At 47.1% G+C, this 22,500-nt stretch overlaps 1 protein-coding gene across 1 annotated transcript in view; it reads left to right on the plus strand.

Moving 5' to 3' along the window:
• LOC310868574 (BAR/IMD domain-containing adapter protein 2-like 1) overlaps positions 1–22,500 on the plus strand; it is a 48,040-nt gene that overhangs the window by 932 nt on the left and 24,608 nt on the right. The window contains exons 2-15 of the mRNA XM_083779029.1: positions 538–562; positions 3,362–3,451; positions 3,565–3,654; positions 3,768–3,857; positions 3,971–4,060; positions 4,127–4,191; positions 4,283–4,350; positions 9,525–9,534; positions 9,749–9,991; positions 10,253–10,268; positions 10,451–10,501; positions 15,610–15,671; positions 17,281–17,352; positions 19,323–19,457. Of these exons, the coding sequence (XP_083635155.1) occupies positions 538–562; positions 3,362–3,451; positions 3,565–3,654; positions 3,768–3,857; positions 3,971–4,060; positions 4,127–4,191; positions 4,283–4,350; positions 9,525–9,534; positions 9,749–9,991; positions 10,253–10,268; positions 10,451–10,501; positions 15,610–15,671; positions 17,281–17,352; positions 19,323–19,457 (1,107 nt within the window). The remainder of the gene's footprint in view (positions 1–537; positions 563–3,361; positions 3,452–3,564; positions 3,655–3,767; positions 3,858–3,970; positions 4,061–4,126; positions 4,192–4,282; positions 4,351–9,524; positions 9,535–9,748; positions 9,992–10,252; positions 10,269–10,450; positions 10,502–15,609; positions 15,672–17,280; positions 17,353–19,322; positions 19,458–22,500) is intronic.

A 22,500-nucleotide genomic window follows, 5' to 3' on the forward strand; every position in this document is an offset into this window, starting at 1 on the left:
GTGTGTTCTTGGGGGACTGCAGGCACTGAGAAGTCTCTAGGACTGTGGTTTGTGTGTTATTGGGGGACTGCAGGCCCTTAGAAGACTCTAGGACTGTGGTTTGTGTGTTATTGGGGGACTGCAGGCACTGAGAAGTCTCTAGGACTGTGGTTTGTGTGTTCTTGGGGGACTGCAGGCTCTTAGAGGTCTCTAAGACTGTGGTTTGCGTGTTCCTGAGAGGACTGCAGGCTCTTAGAGGTCTCTAGGACTGTGGTTTGTGTGTTCTTGGGGGACTGAAGGCACTGAGAGGTCTCTACGACTGTGGTTTGTGGGTTCTTGGGGGACTGCAGGCTCTTAGAGGTCTCTAGGACTGTGGTTTGTGTGTTCTTGGGGGGATTGGAAGCACTGAGAGGTCTCTAGGACTGTGGTTTGTGTGTTCTTGGGGGGATTGGAAGCACTGAGAGGTCTCTAGGACTGTGGTTTGTGTGTTCTTGGGGGGACTGCAGGCCCTGAGAGGTCTCTAGGACTGTGGTTTGTGTCTTCTTGTGGGGACTGCAGGCTCTTAGAGGTCTCTACGACTGTGGTTTGTGTGTTCTTGGGGGGACTGCAGGCTCTTACAGGTCTCGGACTGTGGTCTGTGTGTTCTTGGGGGGACTGCAGGCACTGAGAGGTCTCTAGGACTGTGTTTTGTGTGTTCTTGGGGAACTGCAGGCCCTTAGCCCTCTAACACCCGCATTAATTTCTACTTTCAAAAAATAGATTTCAACCTTACTACTACTTTGTACTACTAGGACTAAGACTAAAAAATATGTTAAAAAATTGTTTTAAATAAAGTTTGATGAAAAGATTTTAATAATTATATAATAATATAATAAATTAATAATTTACATTTTGGGGATATCTTTCACAATAATGAATAAAACATGTTCTAGACATTCTAATCACAAAAAAACATATATTACAATTATTGTACTTTTATTAGGGTAAGTCTTAGGTTAAAAAATGTTCAAAATTGCGAGTCGAGTCGAGACATTTTTTATTTGTGTGAATTTCAGCCTCTGTGGGGGGTATTTATATGCAAATATCATGACCAATGGCATTGAAATGGCATTGCAATGAACATCACTGATGACGTTTAGGTGAAAAAAGAACAGAAGAAAATAATGATAATTTAGTAATTAATTAAAATAAAAGTGTTGCTAAAAAGCAATGCTGGGTCTTAGAGGGTTAGAGGTCTGTAGGACTGTGGTTTGCGTCCTGCCTAGGGTTCTCCTACGTCTCACCAGACTAATACGTCTGTGAGGTATGCATGCGTCCAGTCCTTGTCCACACTTGTCCGCCTTACTCTGGTGTTTTTGAGTCAAGGTGGTTTGTTCGAGGCGAGCCTTCTCTGCGTCTGTGCCACTGTCCTAGTGTCCTCGTGGTTGAATCTGACATTATTCATTGTGCTGCTGCTGTTATAAACCATGAAGGCTTCACTCTAATTAGCAGCTAGGAGACTGTGTGTGTGTGTGTGTGTGTGTGTGTGTGTGTGTGTGTGTGTGTGTGTGTGTGTGTGTGTGTGTGTGTGTGTGTGTCCTTACCATCTTAAGGATGCTATTTATATACAGCTTGATAACAAATTGCTTGTGGTCATATTTGGAAGCCTCTGTAATGTCCATAAATCAGTCGTGAGGGGCCTGCAGATTGCAGGAATGCCCAATAAGCCGAGAGCTGATAAGACATCGGCAAAGATTCTGTTCAGTGTCTGTGATAGTTGGCAGTGGAGGAGGAGATGCTTCCTGTACCCGTGATTCTGTATGCTGAAGCACACGTTTTTTCCAAGTATTTGAACAGGAAAGAGGCCTACAGTATGTTGTTACCCAACATGAACCCTAGCAGCGTACCTGTTCTGGGGGCAACCATTTGAGTTGACCAAAAACAGGAGGAGGGGGCCCTAGCATAGAGCCCTGAGTTTATTTAAGTGGTTGAATCATGTGTTGCACAAGTTGGAATGACTTTTTGGACAGTTGTTTTAACACAGTGGTTTGGTTTCCTTATGGTTTCTGTGTGATGTCTACAAGTATTTTTTTTATTTGATTTGATTTATTTGATATTCATGATACAATTCATAAAAGAGCAGTACCGAATTATCAGGATTGCACAAAAAGTCAGAAGACTTCATTCCATTGTGATCCAAATAAATACATATAGTTACAGCATATGATAAGAAGAACATGTGTACTAACATCACAATACTAATGACATTTACAACAGGCCATCATAGATCAGTAAACAAAAGACAATAAATAGATATAAATAGATAAATACAGCACTATACTAACTTGCCCATCAGCCACTTTTTCCAACATATATTTTTTAAATGTTCAAAGACTGGGCAAATTGAATTTCCTTTGGGATTTTGTTCTAATCCTCCACCCCTGTATATTTAAATGAGCTTCTACCTACCTTATGTCTTAGGTTTGGTGGTTTAAGATCAGCTACACTAGCCCTTGTGGTCAAACTATGGAACTGATTAACATACGGGGAAGTATGATACAGAGTATCATTGTTCAGTCTTCATTTGAATGGTTCCATGGACGTCCTACACACATACCATTCAGTCCATTTCCTGCCGGCTCACAGCGCTTTGCATTGCGGCGAGTTGTTGGTGTTGTTGAGAGTTCAATACATTTTAAATAAAATAAAGACTAGCCCCGCCCAGAGGTTATTGGCTCCTCCCACAGTCATCGGTTCAGGGTGTCTGACACAGTTCTGACTGACCTCGTTCCTGAGCCGCTTAGAAAAAACAAAACAAGTACCAATAGGTGTGTGCGTGCGTGCGTGCGTGCGAGTGAGTCATACAGTAGATCTACAGAACACTGGCGAGCAGTACAAACACACTTATCTAGTCTAGCCACTGAGGACTGAATTAATGCAGTGGCAGGTGGTGATATTGTAGATCTGCTATTTTCACTGTGTTTGATATTGAGCTTTAGCTTCATTCATCATGGATACAATGTAATTAATTAATTAATGGTGTCAAAACAACTTCAGGTTGGCACAGGAATTATCAGATCCATTATTTGTAGCTCACGTAGAAACATTTCAGCATTTATATACGTATCATAGGTTTTCGGGCTAATTTGGACTGAAAACAGTGATACACCAACACCAGTAATGTTTTTGAGGTGCCCTATAGCCCCTCCAAGTCTATGGACTTTGAATGTTTGTCTTATGCCCCCCCCCCCCCCCCCCACGTGCATGGCGTCATGTGGCAGCCACAGTGGACACCCCTCACTTTTTTAACGTTGTAAAAAGTACTTTGTTATTGCTTTTCCACCTCTGCACAGAGTCTATCCTCTGTGAGGTGCATCGTGGCACAGTGCGGTCCGTTCCACAGAGTCTATCCTCTGTGAGGTGCATCGTGGCACGGTGCGGTCCGTTCCACAGAGTCTATCCTCTGAGGTGAGGTGCATCGTGGCACGGTGCGGTCCGTTCCACAGAGTCTATCCTCTGTGAGGTGCATCGTGGCACGGTGCGGTCCGTTCCACAGAGTCTATCCTCTGTGAGGTGCATCGTGGCACGGTGCGGTCCGTTCCACAGAGTCTATCCTCTGTGAGGTGCATCGTGGCACGGTGCGGTCCGTTCCACAGAGTCTATCCTCTGAGGTGAGGTGCATCGTGGCACGGTGCGGTCCGTTCCACAGAGTCTATCCTCTGTGAGGTGCATCGTGGCACAGTGCGGTCCGTTCCACAGAGTCTATCCTCTGTGAGGTGCATCGTGGCACGGTGCGGTCCGTTCCACAGAGTCTATCCTCTGTGAGGTGCATCGTGGCACGGTGCGGTCCGTTCCACAGAGTCTATCCTCTGAGGTGAGGTGCATCGTGGCACGGTGCGGTCCGTTCCACAGAGTCTATCCTCTGTGAGGTGCATCGTGGCACGGTGCGGTCCGTTCCACAGAGTCTATCCTCTGTGAGGTGCATCGTGGCACGGTGCGGTCCGTTCCACAGAGTCTATCCTCTGTGAGGTGCATCGTGGCACGGTGCGGTCCGTTCCACAGAGTCTATCCTCTGAGGTGAGGTGCATCGTGGCACGGTGCGGTCCGTTCCACAGAGTCTATCCTCTGAGGTGAGGTGCATCGTGGCACGGTGCGGTCCGTTCCACAGAGTCTATCCTCTGTGAGGTGCATCGTGGCACGGTGCGGTCCGTTCCACAGAGTCTATCCTCTGAGGTGAGGTGCATCGTGGCACAGTGCGGTCTGTTCCACAGAGTCTATCCTCTGAGGTGAGGTGCATCGTGGCACGGTGCGGTCCGTTCCACAGAGTCTATCCTCTGAGGTGAGGTGCATCGTGGCACAGTGCGGTCTGTTCCACAGAGTCTATCCTCTGAGGTGAGGTGCATCGTGGCACAGTGCGGTCCGTTCCACAGAGTCTATCCTCTGAGGTGAGGTGCATCGTGGCACAGTGCGGTCCGTTCCACAGAGTCTATCCTCTGAGGTGAGGTGCATCGTGGCACGGTGCGGTCTCGTGCCACACGGCGGCCTCAGGCGTTCCACTTTGTTATGTGAGCCTCAAACCACTTGAGTTCTGTTCACACACTGAGACACAGGAGCGCTCCGAAGAGACACTGAGCCTCAAACCACTTGAGTTCTGTTCACACTGGAGTCCAAAGAGAAACACTTGCCACTGAAACATTCACACAGGAGTCAGGACCAGGTCCAAAGACACACTAAACACTGAGAGAGACACATCACGCTTTCAGGAAAGGAAAGGAAGAAAAGAGTTGAAAGGACAACACATTAGAAACCTGTCAGGTATTGAAATATTCCACTGGATTTCCCAACGGGCCTGAAAATGAAGGTTCAGCATTAACTGCATGGGCCATAACCTCGGCCAGAGGCTTGGCCTGGTCCGACTATAATTATAACGCTAGGCCTGAAAACCTGAAGAACCCCGAATGGAACGAGTCACTTCGCATCGCCCTTGTGTATCTGCTACTTTTGATACTTCTGTGTGACGCCTTAGTGTGAAGTACGGGTGTTCATTTACAAAATAAAAAACACAAAAGTTAAAATATGGTGATTTCAAACAGCAGTGATGTAGTAGCTAGTAGCACTAGCATGTATGAAAACCTGAGGTTAAAAATAGGCTTGTAATCGGATGCAGATGTGTTTTGTATACATACATAATATGCTTGAATAAAACCGGCGAGCTTAGCCAGGACAGGGCGGGGCGGGGAGGGGAGAGGAGAGGAGAGGAGAGGAGGGCACAGCACAGGGCAGGACAGGCTGCCTGCCTGGCTACCTCCCTGCATGCCTGCCTGCCTGCCTGGCTACCTGGCTGCCTCCCTGCCGGCCTGCCTGCCTGGCTACCTGCCTGCATGCCTGCCTGCCTGGCTACCTCCCTGGCTGGCTACCTGCCTGCCTGCCTGCATGCCTGCCTGCCTGGCTACCTGCCTGCATGCCTGCCTGCCTGGCTACCTGCCTACCTCCCTGGCTGGCTACCTGCCTGCATGCCTGCCTGTCTGGCTACCTGCCTGCCTGCCTGTAACCTGACTCCCAGTGACGCGGAGTCAAGCAGAAAGCAGATACTCTTGAGAGGTTCTGGCTACCCCTGTTAGCACTCCCTCCTCTCCTCCTCCTCCCAGGCCAGCATGCCTCGTGCCTCCTAACATGGTCTCACGTAGCCAAACAACTATTCCACATTCTCCAAATGCTAGATGGAGTCTTCTGGAATTGCACTACCCGGAATTTGAGTCATTTTGAGTGACTTGAGTGAGTTGAGTCATTGAGTCAATTCAGTTCACAATTTTCTTTTTCATTTCAGCTAAGCAGCAAGCTGTATATCTCTGCTTTTATTTTATTCATGATCAGAGCTTCCGTTGCTCCAGACTGTATGACGGAAGCATTTATACTTTACTCATGATCAGAGCTTCCGTTGCTCCAGGCTGTATGACGGAAGCATTTATATTTTACACATGATCTGAGCTTCCGTTGCTCCAGACTGTATGACGGAAGCATTTATACTTTACTCATGATCAGAGCTTCCGTTGCTCCAGACTGTATGATGGAAGCATTTATACTTTACTCATGATCAGGGCTTCCGTTGCTCCAGACTGTATGACGGAAGCATTTATACTTTACTCATGATCAGAGCTTCCGTTGCTCCAGGCTGTATGACGGAAGCATTTATATTTTACACATGATCTGAGCTTCCGTTGCTCCAGACTGTATGACGGAAGCATTTATACTTTACTCATGATCAGAGCTTCCGTTGCTCCAGACTGTATGATGGAAGCATTTATACTTTACTCATGATCAGAGCTTCCGTTGCTCCAGACTGTATGACGGAAGCATTTATACTTTACTCATGATCAGAGCTTCCGTTGCTCCAGACTGTATGACGGAAGCATTTATACTTTACTCATGATCAGAGCTTCCGTTGCTCCAGACTGTATGACAGAAGCATTCATACTTTACTCATGATCAGAGCTTCCGTTGCTCCAGACTGTATGACGGAAGCATTTATACTTTACTCATGATCAGAGCTTCCGTTGCTCCAGACTGTATGACGGAAGCATTTGAACATTGCGCAAGAGGCAACAGTCTGGCAACGCAAGACTACTCCTAGCCCCTCCCCCACCCACCCCCCAGCTAAGGTCAGGTGTCACCGGGGTCCTTTCATTCAGTTGCTCTCACCGTGACCGTGCATTGTTGATGCCGGTCAAGAGGAGAAATTCTCTCTCTCTCTCTCTCTCTCTCTCTCTCTGTCTCTCTGACCAAGGACAACAACACATTCGTTAGTTGTGGGTCTCCGAGGCTAAGTGTCATCAAATGGTGGTCCGTGGCTCAAAGGCCGGATAAATAACTGACCTCGATATGAAAAGGGTTGAACAGCAGTGATGTTAGAAGCACAGAGAGCATGCATGTCCCCAGTGATGTAGGCCAGGGGTTCTCAACCTGTGCATACACTTTCCTTAATGGTTATATCTGGTTTCAGTATTCATTTATGATATATTTTCTCTATTATTTAGGTTATTTTTGCAGTCAGTTTGTATTGTCGGTGGGGAGGGTGTCGCGAGACAAAAAGGTTGAGAACCCCTGATGTAGAAGCACAGAGAGAACGCATATCCCCAGTGACTGCAGGACATGGAAATGCATGACCTGACGGACTGGGCGGGGATCGAATGCAGAGGCACGGGTCCCCCCAGTGAATCCAACCCCTCCATGTAACCCTAAACCTGCTGGCAGGAAGCACCTGAAACCGGACATCTGATTGTAAAAGTGTCCACGCTGTTACCTCTCTCTCTCTCTCTCTCTCTCTCTCTCTCTCTCTCTCTCTCTCTCTCTCTCTCTCTCTTCTCTCTCTCTGTGTGTGTGTGTGTGTGTGTGTGTGTGTGTGTGTGTGTGTGTGTGTGTGTGTGTGTGTGTGTGTGTGTGTGTGTGTGTGTGTGTGTGTGTGTGTGTGTGTGTGTGTGTGTGTGTGTGTGTGTAGTGTGTGTGTGTGTGTGTGTGTGTGTGTGTGTTGCTTTCTGCGCAGTGATACCTTTGCACTTATACTCATGTGAATTTTAAATTCCGAACTCTTGGTTGTAGTATTTACATGTTGCAGTATTGATACTTTAAGTGAGTGCTTATTTTTCTACCACTGGTGATGGTTTTAAGGCCCCAACCACACCACAGGGTCACCGTGCAACTCCTTGGGGTCCAAACGGTTGCAAGGAGTTAACGGTAAAACCGTCTCGACCCTTTGGTGTGGTTTGGGCCGTTGGATTCCATGCGTTGAGTCACTATGGACGACGCGCATCGACGCGCAACCGGACGTATCACACCGCAGGGACAACGCTAAAACCGTCTCCGCCCTTTTGGTGTGGTTAAGGCTTAAAGCTAGCTATAACTGTAGCTATAATTGTAGCTATAACTGTAGCTATAACTGTAGCCAGCCAGCGGGAGCAGCCTAGGCTACACCGCTCAGTTCACACGGTGTGATTTTATTTTTTAAGTAATCTTTCAAGACCCACAGAATGTTGTTCTTTCGCTATGTAAGCACCAAATACCTTTAAAAGAACGCACGCACGCACGCACGCACGCACACACGCACGCACGCACACACGTACAAAGTTCTTGTGCAGGTATTATCCATCTGCTTCAGAAAGGTGCCCCAGCCTGCTTTCCATACATAATACTGTCACACTGTGTGCCATGTGTGTGTCTGGCTCTGTGCAGGACGGGTGGCACCTGGTGCACTCACTCACGCACACACACACACACACACACACACACACACACACACACACACACACACACACACACACACACACGTCACACGCACACACACACGCACAGCGGTGCCCACAGCCAGTCAAAGCAGCGTGTGGACGGAGGCGTGGCGGGGCTGCTTTGCATGTCATGATAAACGAACTCTGTGCGTTCACGCTACTCTGCAGGCGTTGTTTGATCCTCGCAGAGGCTTGTATCATAATGTCTGCTTCGTGTAGCATCGACTTTGTTTTACAAACTCCAATTTGGTCGGGAACCCCTTTTGGTGTTTTAAAGCATTATGTTACTTTAGCTTTTGAAAAATAGCAGATCTACAAGCTCATAGCGCGGCACCGAGTGCACTTGTAGGTCTGCTATTTTTGAAATATGGTGAAAATGTGGCCCAAATGTTTGAATATGTTCTTTCAGACCGTTCGTTTTTGGCTCAAATCTTTGCTTCTGGGGGGTCCCTGGAACAACATATTTTCAGATGCGGGTCGGCGGCCAATTACATGTATATTTGGGGGTCCTTGACATGAAAATGTTTGAGAAACACTGGCATAGAAACATGGGTTTTTCAGAAAACTGTCTGAAGGCATTTGTGGAATCGTCTTCAGGTCTAAATGGGTTAAGCCCTTTAGACCGGGTGCATACGTTGGTTAGACATACGATCAGTGTGAAACGCATTAGTCCGACAACACCGTCGCTCCTGACATGCGTGGTTGGTTACGACTCACCCGTGGCAGGTTACAACTAGCCGGTGGCAGGTTACAACTAAACCCGTGGCAGGTTAACCGGAGCAGTGACTCAGGGGTGGAGCGGCCGGACGGGAACCGCAAGGTTCCCACTTTGATCCCTGTGGGCTCCCCCAGAGTTATATTGTCGAAGCGTCCTTGAGCAAGACTCTGAACCCCTGATGGCCTTTACGGTTAAATGGTAAATGGTGCATTTATATAGCGCCTTTATCCAAGGTGCTTCACATTCACCCATTCACACACACATTCATACACCGATGGCGGCGGAAGCCATGCAAGGTACCAACCAGCACATCGGGAGCAATTTGGGGTTCAGTGTCTTGCCCAAGGACCCTTCGACATGTAGACAGGAGGAGGAGCCGGGACTCGAACCGCTGACCCATGGATCATTGGACGACCTGCTCTAGCTCCTGCACGCGCACCTCCCCCGATACCGTTGCCAAGCAGGACAAACATGTTTTTTTCCGAAGGAGATTAGAAGTATTCATATAAACAACATCCATACTATAATAACGCCATGGTGAAACGTTGATGTTGGGTGTCCTGCAACAGTGCTTCACAGGTACCCAGAGCGTTTGATAGGACCCGAAATCGATTATGAAAATTAATAATATTTTCTTTTCTTCTTTTTTTTTTTTAGTTTTTTTTTTAATTAAAATCTTTTGGAAAGGCAATATTGTCATCCAAACAGGACAGGGCTATAGGCCTACCAAAGTGTGCCTGGGATGTGTCTGTGACAGCTCTCACTCACTGAAGACCACCTCCACCTCCTCCAGAACTTCACCTCCATCAAGACCCCTCCACCCACCAAGGACTGGACAAAGGTCAATGTCCATCAGTCTTCATACATGGGGACTGTGAGGACAGCTGTGGCTCAGCTGGAGAAGACACTCAGTGAAGAGATGGAGAAGAGGCTGAGTGATGTTGAACTGAGGAGGATCCAACGATATGAGGTGGCTGTGACTCTGGACCCTGATACAGCAAATCCCTGGCTCATCCTGTCTGAGGATGGAAAACAAGTGAGTTGTGGAAACGTAAGGAAGAATCTCCCCCAAAACAAAGAGAGATTCTCTACAGGTGTATGTGTCTTAGGAAAACAAAGCATTTCCTCAGGAAGGTTTTACTATGAGGTTCAGGTTGTAGGGAAGACTAGCTGTTGGTTAGGAGTGGCCAGAGAGTCCATCAACAGGAAGGGACCAATCATAGTGAGCCCCAACAATGTTGATGAATGTAAATGCGTACTGGGCTAATGCTGACCCTCCTGTCCTCTTCCCTGTAAGGGAGGAGCTCCAGAAAGTGGGAGTGTTTGTGGATTATGATGAGGGTCTGGTCTCCTTTTATGATGTGGAGACCAGAGTTCACCTCTACTCTTTCACTGGCTGCTCCTTCACTGAGAGACTCTATCCAAACTTCAGTCCCGGTCCTAATGCTGGTGGTGTAAACTCTGCTCCTCTGATCATCTCTCCTGTCAATCACAGCAATGAAGGACAAGGACTCTAGACTGAGTCCAGTGAGGCGACTCACCTGTTGTCTGTATGACAAGCAGGTCAAAATGTTCTGGACAACCAGAACTCCATTATGCCTATATACAAGAATACAATTAATGTATATTTTACTTGACTAACTGAAACAGTTTTGTGAATTTACAAAATCTAACTCAAATCCAAAATAAAATTATTAGTTTTAAGCGCCCCTCAAAACATTAAATAGAAAAAAGAAAAAAAAATACCACTGAATAAAAACATGATTCACCACTGTTCTACACAATATATCATTTATAATTATACTAAATATTGAATTGTTCAATTTGAGTATTTAAAAAAATATGTAATAGTAAAATTATATTACTCTTGCTCAGACAGTAATATGTAATACAATATATTACTTTAAAATTAAGGTAATAAGAAATATATTCCAAATATAAAGTAATATACCCAACACTGGTGGTTGCACCCACAATTTGTCCGTCCCACATTTACTTTTTTTTTTTATTGTTTTTTGTTTTGTTTCTGAAGGCGAGGCGAAGATCCGTATAACGCCTGTGGACACATGGAAAAACAGAGCGTAACACAGATTGACGTGCAGATCAGGGCCCTGTCCTTACGTCAGGGCCCTGTCCTTACGTCAGGGCCCTGTCCTTACAATTTACAATTTAGGCATTTAGCAGACGCTCTTAATCCAGAGCATCCTTGCTTGAGTGCATGCGTGCGTGCGTGTGTGAGTGAGTGAGTGCGTGAGTGAGTGTGTGCTGCTGACTGAAGGGCCATACAGGCATTGTGTCAACATGTCTTATCAGCGCTGATGGCTGTTTCACGTCTGCGTTTATGAGTGCTGCTCCTGCCGTTATCTTACACACACACACACACTCGCCTGGTGCGCTGCGGCCGAAGCGGAAGGACAAAAGTACTTCTTCCTCTTGGAAAAGAACAGGCAGGGGTGATTTGCATATCGTGCTCAATACAAATAATGATAATATAACAAACTTGCTTTTCAGGAAATGGGATGTGTTGTGAGCTTGTAGATCGGCTGGGTGGGTGGGATACGTTGTGAGCTTGTAGATCGGCTGGGTGGGTGGGATGCGTTGTGAGCTTGTAGATCGGCTGGGTGGGTGGGATACCTTGTGAGCTTGTAGATCTGCTGGGTGGGTGGGATGCGTTGTGAGCTTGTAGATCGGCTGGGTGGGTGGGATGCGTTGTGAGCTTGTAGATCGGCTGGGTGGGTGGGATGCGTTGTGAGCTTGTTGATCTGCTGGGCAGGTGGGATGCGTTGTGAGCTTGTAGATCGGCTGGGTGGGTGGGATGCGTTGTGAGCTTGTAGATCGGCTGGGCAGGTGGGATGCGTTGTGAGCTTGTACATCTGCTGGGTGGGATGCGTTGTGAGCTTGTAGATCGGCTTTGTGTCACACTGACACTGTAGTATGAGATGAGATAAAGTTTATTGTCCATCAAGGGGACATTAGTCTTGGGCCAAAGTGCACTACAGTACATCAATGTAAAAAAAAACACACACAGACAATACACAGTAGCAGCATTTTACAAGGTACAGTAGCACAGAATGAGAACAGTGCAATTTGCAGTCAGAAATGTATGCATATAAAAAGTACAAGAGTATATGCCAGGTATAAGGGAATATTTGCAAGGTGTAGTAGTAAAGTAGTAGTAGTATAGTATAGTAGTATGACAAAGTAGGGCATTAATGTCCTAAAATAAAATACAAAAGGTTGATATTATCCTTTGTCGGGTGGAAACCTCATGCGTCCAAAACTGTTACTTTTCGGGATTCAAAATTCCAAAGCTTCAAAAGTAGCAGATCTACAAGCTCACAGCGCTTCCCTTCGAGCTTGTGGATCTTCTGCTTTTTATGCTTTTGTGCAGGGGTTCTCAACCTGGGGGTCGCGACCTTAGAGTATATATGAATAGAGACGGCACCCGGAGGAAACCCTGAGGCGAAATGGAGATAGTGGCCGAATTCAGTATTGCAGCTCGAGCCAGCGCTGGTCCGTTGACTATCATTGCGCACGTTCATGTTATTGGGGCCATGACACGTGAACGAATGTTTCATATGTGAACGCGCACAAATGGCACAATGATAGTCAACGACCAGCGCGTTCATGTTATTGGGGCAAATCCATCCCAGAATGCACTTGTTCCTAGGAGTGAAATCACCTCATGCACTTTTGAGCAACTGGATGGGAGGAGGAATCCGGTGCCGTCTCTATTCATATATACTCTAAGGTCGCGACCCCTCAGGGTTTCGACAAATTATTTTGGGGGGTCCCCAAATTATTAAAAAAAAACTGAATGTCTGGAAATTAAGAGTTTACATAGTATGTGGTGCATGCACAGATTATATCTGGTTCCAGTATTCATTTATGATTTATTTTCTCTATTTTTAAGGTTATTTTTGCAGTCAGTTTGTATTGGTGGTGGAGAGGGGGGCAGGGCGCGGGCCGCGAGACATGGCCAACGCATTTCCGGGGGTCCTCAAAGGGGGTCCCCAGCCAAAAAGGTTGAGAACCCCTGCTTTAGTGTGACGCTGTGCTAGTGTGGTCAAGGACGGTGTTAATTCACAATGTAAACAAAACAATGTAAAACAACATCCAGGTTTCTGCCCGATGGCAAAGGAAACAAACGAGAGTGTTGTTCTAGGAAGAGAACAAGGATGTTTTGCATGCCACGGTGCTCAGTGACATTAATTATGTACCTGATTTGCATGGAATTCCAGGTTTATCTTTCTCTGAATGCAGAGAACTGGGCCTGAGAGATTAGTTTTTACATTAACAGTCTTTGCCAAGAACGCGGAACCTCGTTTTTCTCTCCACAACCCACCTTTTTTACCAGAACGAGGAAACTTGTCTTTGATTTATGCAATTTAATCTATATTTACTCACACGAGACGTCGAGACAGCCTACATACGGATCTGACGTGCACGCGGCTGCGCGGACGCTTATTTGTCCTTTTTCTGCTGAAAATGAGACAATCTGGGATGATTAGGACCTTATAATAAGGGTTTCCTGCACAATGTTGTTAGTATGGCGCTGCGCCATGATTGAAATAAATCGCGCCATGCCAAGCTGCCAAGGGGGCTAGTGAATCATGGTGTGTGTGTGTGATATGAAATGTCTAGTGCCTCCCCAAGTGCCACCCCAGTGTCTGCCCTGCAGTGTCTGCCCAGTGCCTCCCCAGTGTCTGCCCAGTGGCTCCCCAGTACCTCCCCAGTGTCCCCCGAGTGCCTCCCCAGTGTCCCCGTCAGTGCCTGCCCAGTGTCCCCCTGAGTGCCTGCCCATTGTCCCCCTGAGTGCCTCCCCAGTGCCTCCCCAGTGTCTGCCCAGTGCCTCCCCAGTGTCTCCCCAGTGTCCCCCCGAGTGCCTCCCCAGTGTCCCCCTGAGTGCCTCCCCAGTGTCTCCCCAGTGCCTCCCCAGTGTCTCCCCAGTGCCTCCCCAGTGTCTCCCCAGTGCCTCCCAGTGTCCCCCCAGTGCCTCCCCAGTGTCTCCCCAGTGCCTCCCTGAGTGCCTCCCCAGTGTCTCCCCAGTGTCCCCTCAGTGCCTCCCCAGTGTCCCCTCAGTGCCTCCCCAGTGTCCCCCTGAGTGCCTCCCCAGTGTCCCCCTGACTGCCATTTTGAGGGGGTCAGAAAACGCTCGAGGGCTGTTCATGCTGCTTTGGAGAGTGACACGCTGGAGTTTGAGATGCATTGCTTTCAACAAGGGCGGCGCAGATATCAGCCATTTACTGTTTTAAAGTATTGCACAGTGACTCTCTGTATTGTTTATGTTGTACTATTACAAAATATAACCATCTAAAATACACTACAGAAACAAATTCCTAACATGTTTACATGCTTATATATAACAACTAGGCAACAGCATTAGCTAATAAACAAAAAAGCAATGAGAACCAACATTTGCTATAGACGTCAAAGCAAGTCAAAAGCCTCTCCCTGCACTGCGTATCCAACCATCTGGACACTGCGTATCCAAGCCTGGTTAGCAGGGTTGCATCGTGCACTCTGGGGGAGCGCTGTTAAGAAGAAATTATCGTTTGGCGTGAGGTTCCATCATCATAATCCTCATTTGATTGGCTGAGCGCGGCGCCACCACGCAGAGCTGGCGGGCATTGGCATAATGTGCTGGCGTGTGCCCGCCTGCCCCACAACCTGCATGCATGTCGCTATGAGACGTGTTTCATTAGCAGGGCTGTGGGTGGCATCACGATGATGGCTTGCGTGTGCGTGCGGATGATGCTCCCATAGTTTATAGTGCTGCTGGGGTTATTTGTTCAGTAGTTAGTTGTTCATGAAAGTACTGAATGTAAGCTTTGAAACGGTGTCATTTATTGAAATCAGAAAACATTGGAAGAAGACATGCTTATTCTCGAGGGGTGCTAATAGCCCCTCCTGTGTCCAGCGTTGAGAGTTTGTGTAGAGGGGTGCTAATAGCCCCTCCTGTGTCCAGCGTTGAGAGTTTGTGTAGAGGGGTGCTAATAGCCCCTCCTGTGTCCAGCGTTGAGGGTTTGTGTAGAGGGGTGCTAATAGCCCCTCCTGTGTCCAGCGTTGAGAGTTTGTGTAGAGGTGTGCTAATAGCCCCTCCTGTGTCCAGCGTTGAGGGTTTGTGTAGAGGTGTGCTAATAGCCCCTCCTGTGTCCAGCATTGAGGGTTTGTGTAGAGGTGTGCTAATAGCCCCTCCTGTGTCCAGCGTTGAGGGTTTGTGTAGAGGTGTGCTAATAGCCCCTCCTATGTCCAGCGTTGAGGGTTTGTGTAGAGGTGTGCTAATAGCCCCTCCTATGTCCAGCGTTGAGAGTTTGTGTAGAGGGGTGCTAATAGCCCCTCCTGTGTCCAGCGTTGAGGGTTTGTGTAGAGGGGTGCTAATAGCCCCTCCTGTGTCCAGCGTTGAGGGTTTGTGGAAACCCAGATGTCAGATAACCAGGTTCATTCATTGTTCAGTAGTATTCTGTGTATGCATAGTTGTCTCTGTACTCTGTAGTCATGTGTCTGTCACTCTGTGCCCTCCAGCTCCACACTGATGATAGAATGGTTCCTTTATTGTTCCTTTGAACTAAATGCTCTCTCTCTCTCTCTCTCTCTCTCTCTCTCTCTCTCTCTCTCTCTCTCTCTCTCTCTCTCTCTCTCTCTCTCTCTCAGGTGTTGTGCTGATCAATATTTCAGAAGTCCACAGGAAGGTCCACCTTGAACTGGAAGAGAATGTGAGTTTCCTGTGTGTGTGTGTGTGTGTGTGTGTACGTTTCCATAAAGTGTTGCGTCACCTGTCTATGCTAATCCCCTGCCGCACCCCTCCCAGCCACCTGTCACTCAACACCTGTGATGATTAGCCTCAGCGTCACCACACTTTCCACCTCGGAGGAAAGCCTGCTGTTCGTTGTTTAAGACTAGCCGTGTGATGTGGTTCAGAATTAAAAATAATTATTTTAATAAAAGAAAGAAATCAAAACTAGATAAAGGGTGGTATTTCTGCTCGCGCCCAATTGGATGATTTGAGGCATTTTGTTCCAAAAAAATCCACCTGTTGGTGGCGCTATAACAGGCCAATGTGAAAAGGGTGGGATATATCCCTCAGCCTAGTATGAAAGTCTGTGAAAGATTTCATGTGAATTGCAAAATGCTGCAGTCATGATCTCAGGCTCAAAAAACTCTTACATCAATAATATTCTAACTAAATGAATACCATATACTGGGGACGCTGTGGGCGCTGGGGGCGTGTTCCCTCCTCCGCCGTCATCAGTGCCCATACCCGAGGCGGGGTTGGCGAAAGGGCCTTTCTGTGTGGAGTTTGCATGTTCTCCCTGTGTCCCCTAGGGTAGGTCAAAAACAAAACATGCAGTAATTCTGGTCTCTAAACTGCCTCCCCCAGCCGGGGCGCCTGATGGAGGGGAAAGGAACTGGTCGGAATAACGTGTTCCTTCCACGCGCTACGTCCGGCCAGTGAAACTCTCCCCTTTCAGGTGAAAAGAAGCAGCTTGGACTCCTCATGCATAGAAGGAAGCATTAGGTCAGTCCGCTGCCCCCCGCCCCCAGGTTGGCAGAGGAAGTGTAGCGCCCAGGATTACATTAGATAATTGACACTGGGTGAAAAAATGGGTTGCAAAATTGTGGGATAAAAAACGACCCAGCGTTGCTTTTCGGTAACATTTTAATTTTAATTAATTAATTACTTAATTATTATTATTATTTTCTGTTCTTTTTTCACCTAAACGTCATCAGAGATGTTCATTGAACGCCATACTTGATCATAGTGCAGCGTCACTGTTTCACTGTGAAGATAGTTAGTCAGACCCTCTGAGGGGATATGTGCACGCACACGCACACACACACACACGCACGGACTCACGCACGCGCACACACACACACACCCTGGGGAGAACACAGTGGAGGTGAATCAACAACAGGTTGGATGTACCTGATGTTCTACTGTAGCAGTGGAAACATGTCTGGACACGTCCTGGAAATAAAAACACCTGTAATTAATTTAACCAACATTAATTAACCTCTTACATAACTTACAAATAGGTAAAAATAGCCAAACTTGGGGAATTGCTATAATTTTTTAAGCTTTTGGAAGAAAGAAAGAAGTTTGTTTTTGAACATTTCTGGAAAACGTGTGTGTGTGTGTGTGTGTGCTCATTCTAATAAAAGTGTATCTGATGCAACGGTTGCCACGCCACAATGCACGCACGCACACACACACACACACACACACACACACACATGCATGCATTTTAAAAATGCTGTATAGAATAAAATGACATTCAAATTATTTTCAGTTTAAAAGTAATAATAATGTTGTGTTCTTCTCAGTTCAGGAGGTTCCACACAGAGATCATCTCTGAGCTGGAGAGGAAGACGGACATGGATGTCAAGTACATGACGGTAAGGTGTGTGTGTGTGTGTGTGTGTGTGTGTGTGTGTGCATGCGCACAGTTGGGATTCAAAGTGTGTGGAGACGGCAACCAATATAACATTGCAGGAAAAAAACCCTTTTGGTGTTTTAAGCATTATGTTGTATTTTAGCTGTTGAAACATAGCAGATCTACAAGCTCGTAGCGCTGCACTCAGTGCCGTGTTACGAGCTTGTAGATCTGCTATTTTTTAAGAATCGTGGAAATGTGGCGCAAATCCTTTATTATAAATTATTTCAGAGCGAACATTCTTAACTCAAATCTTTGTTTCTGGGAGGGGTCACTGGAACAACATATTTTCAAACTGGGATCTGCGGCCAATTTCCTATAATTCTCGGGGTCCTTGACATGAAATAGTTCGAGAACCACTGACATATAATAGAAACATTATGAAAACTGTCGGGATTTAGAAGACTCGTAGAGTAGAATCGGCCTCGGGTCTAAATGGGTTGTCAGCGTGTGTGGTAGCTGACCTTACCTCAGTCATGCAAGTGTTAACCAATTCAGTTTCACACAGGTGTCAGAGGGTTGTGGAAGGTTGTGGATTTATTACGAGGCCTCTACCTGTTGTAAAACACAATAAAAAAACATTGTATTTAGAACTGCATAGGGCCTCACTCACACTGTTGCAACATGCGTACAACATTAGTTTTGTGTCTTGTCCGTGTTGTCCGTGATTTGACAAAACATTTTTGTTTGATGCGGGCATTGCGGTGGAGGGGGGTGAAGAACACAGCCATCAAACATAAATGTTTTGTCAAACCATGTGACTTCCATTGGAAATGCATTGGGGCGGCCATTGAACACGGACAAGACACATGTTGTATGCATGTTGCAACAGTGTGAGTGAGGCCTAAGTGTCAACGAACCCTGTAGGGGTTAACGAACCCATGGCAGTGAAAACAGATCCATGTGTTTTACTGCTAATTATCTAATTTACCGTGTTTCACACTGTCGCTATGGCAACACTCACAACGTTTGTTTACAGATGGGTGTGCGTGTGTGCGTGTGTGCGTGTGTGTGTGTGTGTGTGTGTGTGTGTGTGTGTGTGCAGGAGGACATTAGATTACTAGTATTCACTGTTTATGTTTTTGGGGTGGAGTGTCCCCAGGTCAAAGGTCAGGGTGGGGTGGAGTGTCCCCAGGCCAAAGGTCAGGGTGGGGTGGAGTGTAGTGTCCCCAGGTCAAAGGTCAGGTCAAGTATGATTGTTTGCTCCTGGCACAAATGTCCACCCAAAAAAGGCCTTCGGCACCAACAAGGTTCCCAGAATATCTACTGAACAGAACCAGGTCTAGGTCCAATGTTCTGATGGTGTAAAAGGAACCAGTTCTAGAACCACAGTTCTGTAGGTGCAAAAGGAACCAGTTCTAGAACCACAGTTCTGTAGGTGTAAAAGGAACCAGTTCTAGAACCACAGTTCTGTAGGTGTAAAAGGAACCAGTTCTAGAACCACAGTTCTGTAGGTGTAAAAGGAACCAGGTCTAGAACCACAGTTCTGTAGGTGTAAAAGGAACCAGTTCTAGAACCACAGTTCTGTAGGTGTAAAAGTAACCAGTTCTAGAACCACAGTTCTGTAGGTGTAAAAGGAACCAGGTCTAGAACCACAGTTCTGTAGGTGTAAAAGGAACCAGTTCTAGAACCACAGTTCTGTAGGTGTAAAAGGAACCAGTTCTAGAACCACAGTTCTGTAGGTGTAAAAGGAACCAGTTCTAGAACCACAGTTCTGTAGGTGTAAAAGGAACCAGTTCTAGAACCACAGTTCTGTAGGTGTAAAAGGGGCCTAAGAGTTACCACAGGTGTGTTTACATGAGTTAATTATTTCCCCCTCTTTGCTGTTCAGGCCACGTTCAAGAGGTACCAGCTGTGTTAACGTACAGTAAGGTGTCTTTTTCCCTCTCTTCGTTAACGTAAGGTCATGTTTTCCCCCTCCTCTCCGTCCAGGCCACGTTCAAGAGGTACCAGATGGAGCACAAGCTAAAGCACGACTCTCTGGAGCGATCACAGTCTGACCTGAAGAAACTGAGGAGGAAGAGTCAGGGGAAGAACGCCAACAAGTACGAGAACAAGGAGACTGAGGTACGCACGCACGCACGCACGCACGCACGGTCGCATGCACGCACGCACTCACACATGCACGCGCGCATGCAAACTACATCCTCATAAATTAAATGCACAGTTGAAAACACAAAGGTCCTTTACAACTGTGTACTATGTACGCACGCACGCACGTACACACCACACACACACACACTTCAAAATCGACAGCCTCGTAAATTCAACGTTGAATACAAAGGATCTGACTTTTTCTTTCTTACACCTGTGCTATCTACACATTACACACACACACACACACAAGCATGAGCGGCCTCCCTTCTGACACCGGAGACAAAGGACATGTAACACGAGTCGGTGGTGGCGCGCGCGTGTGTGTGTGTTTGTGTGCGCGTGTGCGTGCGTGCGTGTGACTGATAGATTCAATTCAACTCTCAGGAGCTTTATTGTCGGGGGGGAAAACATATGTTTGCATCGCCAAAGCACGTCTCAAAACATACCAAAATGTAAGAAGAAAATGGCCAGCGTTGTAGACCTAGTTGAGAGACTCATGCTCGACATTTCTAACATAAAACGTTGGTGTACTGAAAATGCTAGGATTCACATTCTGGCAAGTGGAGTTAAAGTGTTACATTTAGATTCACGTTTCCTTATTGACCCACAGCACAGGGAGGACTGGACACACAATTTACAATACAATTTACAATGCAGGCATTTATCAGACGCTCTTAATCCAGAGCGACTTACATTAAGCAAGAAGAAAAGCATGGCAATACATCACATACATGAAAAGTAGTTATCAAGAAACATGCGTAAGCTAAGAACGTAACAATGGAGTATCTATACATAATGAAACTACACAGGGAGGACTGGACACACACAGAGCACTTCCCACCACACTGTGGATTTAATAATGCTTCCAGTTGATTCGTAGCCTCGGAAACCCAGACGTTTTTATTTCCAGGGAGGAAAAAAAAAGTCCACTTCAATACGGCATAGAGGAGTGCAGACGTCGATCACTCTCTGCTGATATCTGATCGTCTGCACCTTTTGTTAAATTGACGCAGACACGCACATACTGTACGCAAACACACACTCTCTCGGTCGCTCTAATTAATTAGTCTCATGTCATGCAGCTGTGTCTAGATTCTCCCGGCGGATCCTGCCGGGAGCTGCCGATGCCATAGAAAGCATAGGGGGGTTCCAGTCTAGTGGATATGTGACACAGCGTTTACGCAGAGTGCAGGCGTTCTGTGACACGTGCCCTGGCGATTGACCCAGATACTATGCAGACATTGTGGCGATCACTTGTTCTCATGTTTCCTTTGTTTCTTAGGGTTGTTTCTTTTTTCCTCAACCACTAAATGCTAAGAATGTGATTCATTGGACCGCATTTTGTTTAGACATATGCTATAGGTTCATTGTTGACGCGTTCATTGTTGGCATTGTAGATCTGCTATGTTAACCTCCCACGGGGCAGCCGTGTCTAACCAATGACTAGTCTAAACTAAGTATGCACCTCATTTTCACCAGTTTGGGTTTCACCGGGCAAACGTCTAATCTCTCTTTTGGGTCTCGACCTGAAACGTTTGGGAACCCACTGGCATCAGGCCACTAAAGACCCTTGTTTTCTGACCCTACTGGTACAGACCCTTGTTTTCTGACCCCACTGGCATCAGGCCAACTACAGACCCTTGTTTTCTGACCCTACAGGCATCAGGCCACTACTGACCCTTGTTTTCTGACCCTACTGGCATCAGGCCAAGTACAGAACCTGGTTTTCTGACCCCACTGGCATCAGGCCACTACTGACCCTTGTTTTCTGACCCTACAGGCATCAGGCCACTACTGACCCTTGTTTTCTGACCCTACTGGCATCAGGCCAAGTACTGACCCTTGTTTTCTGACCCAACTGGCATCAGGCCAACTACAGACCCTTGTTTTCTGACCCTACTGGCATCAGGCCAAGTACAGAACATGGTTTTCTGACCCCACTGGCATCAGGCCACTACTGACCCTTGTTTTCTGACCCTACTGGCATCAGGCCAAGTACAGAACCTGGTTTTCTGACCCTACAGGCATCAGGCCACTACTGACCCTTGTTTTCTGACCCTACTGGCATCAGGCCAAGTACTGACCCTTGTTTTCTGACCCAACTGGCATCAGGCCAACTACAGACCCTTGTTTTCTGACCCTACTGGCATCAGGCCAAGTACTGACCCTTGTTTTCTGACCCAACTGGCATCAGGCCAACTACAGACCCTTGTTTTCTGACCCTACTGGCATCAGGCCACTACAGAACATGGTTTTCTGACCCTACTGGCATCAGGCCACTACAGACCCTTGTTTTCTGACCCTACTGGCATCAGGCCAAGTACAGAACCTGGTTTTCTGACCCTACTGGCATCAGGCCAAGTACAGAACCTGGTTTTCTGACCCTACTGGCATCAGGCCAAGTACAGAATCTGGTTTTCTGACCACACTGTCATCAGGCCAACTACAGACCCTTGTTTTCTGACCCTACAGGCATCAGGCCACTACTGACCCTTGTTTTCTGACCCTACTGGCATCAGGCCAAGTACAGAACCTGGTTTTCTGACCCCACTGGCATCAGGCCAAGTACAGAACCTGGTTTTCTGACCCCACTGGCATCAGGCCAAGTACAGAACCTGGTTTTCTGACCCTACTGGCATCAGGCCTCTACAGACCCTTGTTTTCTGACCCTACTGGCATCAGGCCAAGTACAGAACCTGGTTTTCTGACCCCACTGGCATCAGGCCAAGTACAGAACCTGGTTTTCTGACCCCACTGGCATCAGGCCAAGTACAGAACCTGGTTTTCTGACCACACTGTCATCAGGCCTCTACAGACCCTTGTTTTTCTGACCCTACTGGCATCAGGCCTCTACAGACCCTTGTTTTTCTGACCCTACTGGCATCAGGTCAAGTACAGACCCTTGTTTCTTTAGATTTATCTTTTTTCCTTCGACAGAATTTTGCCCATGTCTCTCCTGCTGTAAACAAGCAGTGCTGTGACAACAAAGGACATGTAACACTATAGTCCATTG

Source organism: Protomyctophum parallelum (genome assembly GCF_964188405.1).
Source record: "Protomyctophum parallelum genome assembly, chromosome: 13".
Lineage (NCBI taxonomy): Eukaryota > Metazoa > Chordata > Actinopteri > Myctophiformes > Myctophidae > Protomyctophum > Protomyctophum parallelum.